The following is an 11009-nucleotide window of genomic DNA, read 5'->3' as shown; positions in this document are numbered from 1 at the left end:
TTTTTTTTTTTTTGGCGGAACCGGGGGTTGAACTCAGGTACTTGCACTTGCCAGGGAAGTGCTTATTCCACTGAGCCACCTCCCCGGCCCTTAGATTTGTGTTAAATGTTGTGGTATTGGGTGAATATTAATTAGATGACATGGAAATGCAACTGTCAAAACACTGTAATAAATAGTAACTGAAGTCGATGTTCTTCCATTTTTAACTTTAATTGTTTAAGGAGGAAGAACAATCCACTTTTTGACTGCTGTTTCTCTGGACTCACAATTTTAACCTGTTCATAGTTATTTGAATAAGTTAATGGCAACTCTCATGTAGAAAAAGTCAAATATGCTTTGAAGACCTTTCAGAGGAAACACAGGCAAAAAGTCAGCTTTATGAATTAAGTTTTCTACAGAACACTCAACTTACCTCCAGTAGATGAGAATACCCACAAGAACCACTAGACAGATAAAAGTCAGGGCTGACACGATCACGAGGGGTATAACCGCCTTCTTCTCAGATTCCAACCCCTCAGCTAGACCGATACGTGACTCATGGCTACTATTACTGGCCTCTGTAGTCAGAGAAAATCGAGAGAGTTAATATTAAAGATGAAGGAAAATCACAACACTGTTCAGTTGATTAACTGCAGCCTTCACTACTGCTACTTACCTTGAAGTTATTTTACTATATGATGCAAAGTCTACAATTGATGAAAATAAAACTTAGGCAGTAGAGCAACCAGAGGCGAAAACTCTAATAACCCAAGGCGGAGAGGCCAAGGCAAGAAGTGAGCGTAATGCTGTCAGGAAAAACTTGCTAGCGGAAGACAGAACTATTAGAATTAGGAAACAATCCCTTTTTTAGACTTGATTAGAAAGAGAAAGCTAGAGTATCCCCCTATGTAATATCAATTTGTAAAATTAAGTGTGTTACTTCAAACCTGCAGTTGGGTAAATGATTAACAGCAATTGATAATTTCATGAAGGAAAAAAGATAAGAAATAACACTTTATACAGGGCATTTGTTCAATCCAGCAAGCTATTTTAATTCTTACTACAGGTTAGTTTTTAAGTGATAATGAATTACTCTTTATCTTTTTCTATAAAAACTACAATACTGTTTACTTCACATTAACTGAAAGAACATGTATTTATTAAGTTCTTCTCGAATATGCAAGTGGAAATAATGAAAAAAAAAATCTGCCTGTGTTCTTTGGGTTACTTTTATAAGACAACAAATAGTGCCAGCCCTGGGCGCTGAGCTGACCATGGAACCTGGCCAGGCGGCGCACGCCTGTAACCCCAGCACTGGGGAGGCTGAGATAGGAGGATCGCTAGGAGTCTGAGCTGCATAGTGAGACCTTGTACCAAATCCGTCAATCAATCAATCAATCAATCAATCAATCTTAATATTGGCAAACAACTATTTGTGTGACCAGGTAGGTACATTATTGCACTATCACTTTGAAAACCCACAATAACCGAGATAAGTTAATAGGAATAGTTCCAGAATTGGGTTAGTGGCCAGTCAAAATTCCTCCTGTTTCATGGTGTGTTTGGTAGGAAGTCAAGACAATAGTGCAGGACATTTGTTTTCATGAGTTGCCCACACTGCTGCCAAGTAAGAGCTCCCCCCTCCCTGTAGAGGTACTAAAAGCGCTACATTTGAGTTTCCCATCAAAGTTTTCATGCTTCCTACACACTTGAAGCATCTGAAGTGCTGTGCCTAGTGTCTGACTACTAGAGCCTAGGTGGAGGGAATCAGTTTAATTTTAAATGCTTAAGATATTTGAGATTAATATAAATGTAATTCCAGAGAACTAGAGATTCACTGTGACAATTGCTTTGTGTGGTTAGGTGTGATGGCACAAAGGGCCATGAAGGCAAGTGACTTCCATAGGGAATGCATCAGAGGAATGCAAGTGAACTCTGCAGTTCCCAAGATGTTTGTTCTTTTTTTTTTTTTTTTTTTTTTGTGGAGCCAGGGATTGAACTCAGGCCCATGCGCTTGCCAAGCAAGCGCTTATTCAACTAAGCTATTTCCCCGGCCCCAAGATATTTGTTCTGAGAGTTGAATATTCCAGAAAAGAGTGGAATTCAAAGATATAACCAGTAATGATAAAACCATAAAGCATAAAACCTCACAAAAGTGAAAATATTAGAAGTGAACTGATTTGCTATAGTTACCATTCTTGTGACAAAAGCCAAAACTTCCACTTCCTTAGGTCTATGGCATGCTTGTGCTATCGTGTGTCTTGGGCAGTCATTTAGGCTCCCCACTATTCTCCCCGTGAGTGCCCTGAGCATTTCCTTGTAAGACTGAGGAAAGCATCGTAGCCAATTAGGGTTGCCTATATTTTTCCTAGCTATTGTTACCTAAATGAAAAGAAAGTTTGAGAGTAATAAAGGAAATAATTCACTTAGCAAAATCTTTGTGATAGCAATGATAATGGTGGCCAATGCTGTTACCCACATCAGTCATTCTTAACTGTGATCGCCAGAACAGCGGATCACCACTGCCTGGAACTAGTCAGAAACGCAGATCTGGGGCCTCCTCCAAGCCACACCAAAGTTTCTGAATCAGAAACTGTAGGGCAAGGCTAAGCAAGCTGTTTTGACAAGTTCTGTGGGTAATGTTAATCCATGCTGTTTGAGAATGAAAGATGGAAATTAAGGTACACACAAAGTTTGCTTCCCTAAATTATGCAGATTAGGATATGTACAAAGTAATCTCATAATAAATATTTAGCAGTCATAAATATTTATAACATATATGGATGTATATATGAAAATACATCTCATTTATATGGATGTATATGCACACGTATACATGAGATATGTCTGAGCATATATGTGATATATATGAAAGATATATAACACATAATGGAAGAAATATGCACCAAATGCAAATCACATTCATATACATGCACTATATACACACATGCACGTACATATAGTCTTACACACAGGCTTATTTTCCAAGTTCTCTGGGAGTTCTGATTTTATGCATTTTGAGAGTTCAGATTGATAATACTACAGTAATTAACCTTATGAATGCTAGGGACTCCACACAACGTGGCATACCATGTAGAAGTACAGGTAATCAGCTGGTCCCTTTGCATACTATAATAAGAAGCAACTAGTTGCATTGGTTTTATTTTCATTTAAGTGGAACTAAAACAAGTACTCTATGTGGTTCAGTGCTGTATATGGGCTATTATGAAATAAAGATCTAAGATTAATATTAGAAAATATCTTTGATAATAAACCATAGGTTGGGTGTTTTGAAATGACTTAGTAGTGTTTATGGTCTACCTAAATGATAATACAAGAATCTACTAGGAGTCTATTAGGAAATAAAAATCTAAGAGTAATATTTTGCAATATGTTTTAAGACTAGAGCACTATAATTTTGGCATGAAATCTTAAGTATTACATACATTTTATTGTCCTTAGTCTTACAATATACTTTCTAAGAGGTAGATACTAATAATAAACACTTCTATGCTTAGCTTTGTACTTTTTTCTGCACTTAGTACAGGGTCTACAGGGTCTCACTACACAGATCAGACTTGTAGTGATCCTCCTGTTTTCAGCCTCCCAAGCACTGGGATTGCAATCATGCGTCACCATGCCCAGTCTCAACTGCCATCTCAGCACACCCCAGGGGTGGGGCCAGCATGGCATGCAAGGGATCCAACTTTAATCCACTGAGCTATCTCTGCACTTATTTTATTATGACCTGGTTCAAATAATCTAGTATCCCTAGGTTTCTGTTTACTCATTTATAAACTGCAATACTAATATCTGCCTTATATATATTATTTTGAGGTATATATACCCTAAATTATTTTAATGTCTTAGAAATGTGCCATAATTATCTTCAAGACTAAGGAGTACTTTAAGTATCTAGTAAGATGTACTAATATGATTTTTACAGATAGTTTTTTTAATGCATTGGGTACAGGGTCTCACTAGGCAGATCAGACTCACAGTGATCCTCCTGTTTTCAGCCTCCCTAGCCTGGGATTACAGGCCTGCAACACCATGCCCAGACTCGGTGGCTGGCTTAGCACAGGGGCGGGCCGGTGAAGCATGAGATGCTGGGGATGGAACCCCAGTCCTTGTACATTCACATTACTGTCTTTTTCCCTCATTAGTGGTAGAACATACTCTTAGCAATAAATAAATCCAGTGCATCAAAGAAAAACTTGTTCTAGTGTATTTACTGCATGTACTAAGTATAATCTAGCAAGAAAATATAGATGTCACTACCTATTAAGAAAAAAGAGGAATTATTGATATTTTCCTTTAACATAAATCTAATAAAAGCTCAAAGCCAAGTAGCATTAAGGGCAGATGACAATTCATAGGCATAACAATACTAGAGACTATTGTGACCTGGGGGCTTATTATTCATTCTCATATAAAAGAGTATTATAGTTTACATTGAAACATAGAGTTATAAAGGTATGAAATCAGAATACAGAATAAAAACTTTTCTATCAAAATGCACAAACATTTAATTGTTACTTCACTTAAAAAATACAAGTAATTCAAAGGCTGAAAATAACAAAGAAGAAAAATATCCTAATGAGAGTAGTCTGCACTCTATATTAACTTTTTTGTGATAAGAGAGCAAGATTACATTGGTCTCCTTTTTATCTTGATAAGATTAAATGTTTTAGTTAATTTAAAAACTTCATCATTTAATAAAAGCAACTTACAAAATTCTTACCACCAACTGAATGAAATTATCCAGTATTTCTTATGCCTAATAGAAGTGAACTTTCCTCTTCCCCCATTAGCATACAAAGCAGACATCTGTATTATATGTGCTGCAAGTAATCTACTCTGAGAAACACCTGGCCAATAAACCAATCTGCATAAAAGACATTAACAAGCGAAGTGCATCTGTACAGAAAGGCTTCTAGTGTTCTGCATCTTGTCATTCAATACTTCCACATACTGTGCATATTAATGCCTGTTATTTAACTTAGAAAGGTATATAACAGCAAGCACAAAATTGTATTTGTTGGCTCATACTGCCCTCTTTAGGCAACAACATAAGGGCTAACACAAAGACAATTTCTAAATATTAAAACTTTTTTAAGCTCACCAGAGTTCTCCAAATTTATCAGGAAAACTTACTTGTTTTAAATCTCTTCATGTAAAAAAAAAAAAAAGTTAAATCTCTTCATGTGATGTGTGCATACAAATTATCTAACCTCTTTTCCCAGGCACACCCGAGAAAAGTGCTTGTGTCATATCAGATTTAACACAACTCATTTTAGAACAAATATGAAAATTAAAATCATCTTTAAATGGCACACTTATTTTAAAAGCGGGGTACTAAAAATGCATGATTCATATATAACTGCCCCCAGATGTAACAGGTCTCCTTCAGAACAAGATATATTAACAACACACAAAAATACTTGACACATTTTGGATAGCAATTAAGGATCAAATCATGATGGATACTCATTTGAAATAATGAAATTATACTTCAAAAGCTAGAAATGCACTTGTTGACTAATTTGATTTTATAAAAGGTGATCTGCAGTTTCACTAAATAATCCTATTGTTCCATGACGCTTCTGCTGTACTTTTGGACCAAGAACATCACGATACCCTCTCCTGTCCTTTGGATTCCAACTAACCTGCCTCTGAACTGTCGAACACCTCTGAGTGCCCGCTGGGAACAGGTGGTGTTGAGGACTGTGGGGACCCAGGAGTTCGTTCGGAGTCACCTGCCTCCGGGACTCCATCAGTATCTCTTTCATGAACTTCTGGAAAACTGAAATCTGTGGAAGTTTCATTATCATTAACGTTATCTGAAGTACCCTGGCCTGATCCACTTTCTTCATCACTGGTAAGAGTCGCCCATGCTTTAGACTCTGGGGAGAAAGGAAGCAGGGCACTGCTAATCTGAATGTCAAGGTCTTCTTTTCCATCACTGTGCTTCTGGGATAGCATGTTTTTTGGTACTGACTTATCAAGATTTGTGTCCAAACCAATTTGACTGTCTGAGATTTCTCCTGTGACTTGATTTTCTTCTTCAGAACTCTCAGGGAATGAATTCAAGACTGGATTATTGTGATCCACAAGATTATTTTCTTGGATGTCTGAGTCATTTGTTACATTTTCATGTGATTCTCTATAGGATAAGCACGACATACACTTATTCACAGAGAGACCATCACCATCTTTGTCATCATAATCATCATCATCATCATAATCATCAATACCACCATCTTCACCACCACCTAGTAAGTCAGCATGAGACCTGGCACTATAAGGCAGCTTAGAAGTAGCTTTAGAAAGAAGCAGCAACTTGCCTGTGGCCACAGAGTGATCTCTTTTAGGAGAGACAGTGGAAATGTACCCACTTTCTAAAGAAACAGAATGATCAGTAGATACAAAAGTATCAGAAACAGGTGTTGGGATACCAGCAAATACCTCATCAGTATTAGAACGTTCAGTGGAGGCAAAAGCTTCATCAGAATTTGTAGGCTTATCTGTAAATGCATTTGGTGGCTCATCAATTGATAAAACAGGGGTAGCAAATACATGGCTTCTTTGGGGGGAAAAGACTTGGTTAAGCTCCGAATTGGCAGTTTGGAACAACACATCATTACTGTGCAAAGATGGTACGACTTGCTGGGAACTTTTGCTTGTAAGCAAAACTGGTTCAAAATATTTCTCACTTGTGTAAGAAACCGTTAAACCTTGCAATGCAGCAGAGTGCATCTGAGAAGCCAGCACATCAAAGCCTGGTACAGATACAGAGGGCAGCATGTTTTCACTTGCAGCAGAGTTGGATGCCATGAGATGCAATACTGTAGAAGTAATTTTATCAACCTTGGGGATTTCAACCGATACTGGATCACTAGGCACAGCTGGAAGAGCAGTTTTAAGCAAGGTGTCAACATCAGAAGACTGAGAGGAAGGCTGCAGCAGGACTTCAGTATTTAAAGGAGATGAGGCCTCACGGAATAGGAGCTGAGGTGGAGGTAACATTTCACTAGGAGCAGGGTCAGAAGACGCTGGCTCTGCGCTTGCACTAGACACTGATTTAAGCCAAGTGTCACCAAATGCTTGCGATTCAGTATATGTAGTTTGAACTGGAAAGTTATTTTCTGGAACTTGACTAATCTCATGATCAAAAACCTTAGTGGTGATGTAAGCAAGAGACCCTGGATGCATGCTCTTTGTGATAGAAATCAAACCAGAGCTTTCTTGTAAAGACCAATTCAACTTATTCACATGATCATGCATGGTGGGCACGACCGTGCTTCCAGAATGGTAAGCCATCTCACTGAGAGAAGAAATTTTTAGTTCAGTTTCATTTCCATATATTATTTCACTTTTAGAAAGCGGCTTATTGTCTTCACCAAACACAGATGTTGTATATGTAAATTGAGCTAAAGAAACAGGTGAAGAAATGTTAAGGGCTGTCAGCCCATCTGTGTCAGGTAAAACAAATTCACTGTCAGAGGAAGCTCCAGACCACTCCCCATCACCAGAGAGGGCTTGAGTAGGCTGCAGGAGTGATGCAGTCAGGAGGATTAACGAAGACTTAGGCACTGATACTTGGCTAGGGCTGCTAAATATGGAACCCTGATAAGATGTATCAACAGAATCATGCACAAGTACTGCAGAACTGTAAGGAACAGTGAAGATGCGTTGCAAGCCCTCATTACTGGGTAAGGCATAAGAAGATTCGGGCCCTGAAGAATGTGCATGCATCACAACATCACTGCTGGATGGCTCAACTGGAGGAAACATACGTGTTTTAGAAAGGACACCAGATTTACTACCAAATTCCAATGTCTCTGAAGCAGCATGAACACTGGTCTGATGTGACGCAACCTCGGAATACTGAGCAAGGCTGGGCTCTAATGACACATCAGCCCCAGCCAATGGCAGGGAAGCATGCAAAGATACCTGACCACTCTCAGTAGCTGCAGGAACTTGTGGAAGGATTTGAGGGACTGTATGCAGATGGTGAAACAATTCACTACTGAAGGAAGCAGAGGAAAATGGAAGCAAGGGTGCACCATCATAGGAAGACAGGGTGGATTCAAATGACACATCGACACTGGGAAATATAGGCGTAGCATGCAAGGCCGAATCACTACTTGAAGCAGCAGGGGCAGTGTTGAGGATCTGACTGTCAAGCAACAAAGGGGTGCTTAGCGGAAACACTTCACTACTGTAGGAGGGCTGAAGAGGTGTCTCACCATTGTATACTGGCTGAGTTGTCTGCGCCTGTACCACACGGATGGTGGGGGTTGAACCATGTCCGGAAGATGAAGTAAAAGCAGATGGCGTTGCCTCAGTCGGGAAGTAGGCAAATGTGGAATAATGTGGCATTTCCGTGTCTGTGGCTGAGGGGCCTGCTAACACCCCGGGGCCTGGAGAAATGGACTCAGTTTCCTTCTCAGATTCCTCAGGGTAGACCTCAGTGTCGTTCAGCTGGAGAAAGGTCTCTTTACCTGATCCAGTGTCAGGTTGGGTTGTCACATCTGTGGTGCTAGGAAACCACACACTTGTACCAGTGGAAGGATCGCTTAGTGAGTCTTCTGAACCTGACGGAGCTGAATCGTCTGAAGCATTTCTCACAGACTCTAGCTGAAGGACATTATAGGTGATAGACTCTGGGTTTTCTGAAGAAAATATATTTCCATCTGATATGTTTTCAAGGATGAATGGCCCAGCAGAAGTCGCAGGACTAGAGCCTGAAGAATCATCAGCTCCACTATCAAGTTTGAAATCAGTTAACAAATTATCTTCCTCACTGATGTCTGTAGATACCTCTGGATACTCTGTTATTGAAATTGCGTTTAAAGATTCGACAGTTCCGGTCAAGTTCACTTGTGGGAATCTAAGAATAGTTTTAGAGCCATCATTTAAAGAGGAGGAAGTGTGTGATGGGACTTCAGTCTGAGAAAACAAAAACAGTTCCTTTGCTGTTGCCAATTCAGGGCCTGGCCGGGGAGTAGAATTTAAAGAGGTGTTGGGAAGAGCAGCCTTTCCAGAGAAGTCGCCTCCGCTTGCTGGAGATCGGTTAGTCTTGCCCTCGTTGTACCTGGTCCCCATGCGATTGTAGTGTGTTGTAGTAGAAACTGGTGGTTCCTTTTTCCGTATTTGGTTTGTAGCACGGTCTCTACCAGGATTCACCACAGTGTCTTCCTCAATGTCTCTTTCTTCTTCCTTTAAAAAAAAAAATTTAATGGGGCACAAAGGGCTGAGAGAGAAGTCAACTGTTAATAACATCTTATGCCTTCAATCCTCATATTTGGAATCTTGGGAACTTTTTACCCTTATGAAACACTTATTTTATTCTATTCTACCTATGTATTCACTATGTCTCTACCTATGTAACTTTCTTATCACCTGGAAAAAATAAGTTTAATGAAAACATATTATTTATAGCTGTCTTTATTTTAATGTTATAGAATGAGGTACTAAATATTCTACTACTTTAAAAGTTGTATGTATGTATTTATGGTATATGTAATTTAACATTGTATTTATTATCTATTTATTTATTATTTTTATGTATCTTTGTTTAATTCCTCAGGCAAAAAAAACCTAAACAGAAATTAACTTTCTTATAATTGAAATAATAGCAAAACTATTTATTTCAAAGACAAAACCAGCTGGACATAAAAATATGTAATTATATGCAACCAAAGTAAGTCCTAGCCTTCAAGCCACTGTAAGGGGAAAATTTAAGATTGGAAGACATGTTTGTTTGTTTTTTTAAATTTATTTGTGTGTGTGTGTGTGTGTGTGTGTGTGTGTGTGGCCAGCTCAGCCCACCAGGAGGCAGGGCTGGCTGGCATGTGGTGCTGGGGGATTAAACCGCGGTCCCTGTGCTTTGCTAAGCTTGTTCTAAGCAGGTACTTTAGACCGCTGAACCATCTCACCAGCCCCCATGTTTGGTTTTATTTTCCTTTTCCTTTTAATACTTTTAAATTTCAAGCACCTTGATATTTTAAAGGCAGTTTGTCAAAATATGGCTCTGAAGTAAGTGATTTGCTTTGCTTCTTCCGTTGGCATTACTGTTCAGACTTGCTGTTCAGACAGCCAAAGGTTTCACACAAACAGGATAACTGCCAGGAGTGTCCTGCCTAGAGGTCTACCATGGTCTCGGTCTCAAGCCTGGTCCCAGGCTGTCAGTTGGTAGGTCGGTCGGTCAGTCTGCCTGCCTGCCTGCCTGTCTCTCATAAAATTGCTACTATTAAGCCTGTTTAATAATGGTTTTTGTAAACTAAATTGCCAAAGGTAAAATGATAGTATTTTTTAATCCATGTGGAACTTCATTTTTGTCAGTGTCTTGGCATTTAACAATTTGTTAAAATGGTCATCTAGTAGACCCTCTATGAGGTCTTTTAAGATCATGTCTGGACGACTGGCAAATAGCTCAGCGGTCTAAAGTGTCTGCTTAAGCAAACTCAGGCAAAGCACAGGGACTGCAGTTTGATCTCTAGCACCACATGCTGCAACAGCCCTGCCCCTAGGGTGGGCTGAGCTGGCCACACACACACACACACACACACACACACAAAAGAATAATTTTTTGGAAAATGATCATATCTGTAAAAAGAAGAAAAAAGTGCTGCTATACAAATTAGTCAACGGGGAGAATACAAATCTCAAACCACATGTGGCCATGGGAGTGCGTCTCCTCCACAGGAAGCTACACTGCGTGGACCTGAAGCTGCCGGTACCTGCATGGTTACTTGGGCTTTTCTGTCTGGCTATGGGGCATGCTGCGAAGCACATGTGACGAGTCTTCGGGAGTGGGTCAGCTTTATCTGCATTGGAATAAACTTCTAAGAATGGTGACCTCAGATTTTCTAGACAAAGTTCCTCTGAATTGTCAGTACCATGTTTCTCCATGACATTTTGCAGTCTGCCTGACACCTTGGTTCACAAGGGCAGCTTGTGAGATTTCACCAAATAATTCCCTGAATAAAACAGTCCTTTCCTTTGAAAACCAAAAAAATTCA

General features: G+C 39.5%; 1 protein-coding gene across 1 annotated transcript in view; it reads right to left on the bottom strand.

Annotated features, from left to right (window-relative positions):
• The window catches only part of Ptprz1 (protein tyrosine phosphatase, receptor type Z1), a 175407-nt gene that overhangs the window by 36019 nt on the left and 128379 nt on the right, over positions 1-11009 (bottom strand). Inside the window, exons 12-13 of the mRNA XM_004643317.3 lie at positions 5649-9204; positions 413-557 (exon numbers count right to left, since the gene is read on the bottom strand). Coding sequence (XP_004643374.1) covers positions 413-557; positions 5649-9204 — 3701 coding nt within the window. The remainder of the gene's footprint in view (positions 1-412; positions 558-5648; positions 9205-11009) is intronic.

Source organism: Octodon degus, unplaced genomic scaffold (genome assembly GCF_000260255.1).
Source record: "Octodon degus isolate 3935 unplaced genomic scaffold, OctDeg1.0 scaffold00170, whole genome shotgun sequence".
In the NCBI taxonomy this organism is placed as follows: domain Eukaryota; kingdom Metazoa; phylum Chordata; class Mammalia; order Rodentia; family Octodontidae; genus Octodon; species Octodon degus.
Note: the sequence above shows the minus strand (reverse complement) of the source record. Positions and strands in the feature narration are given on the sequence as shown.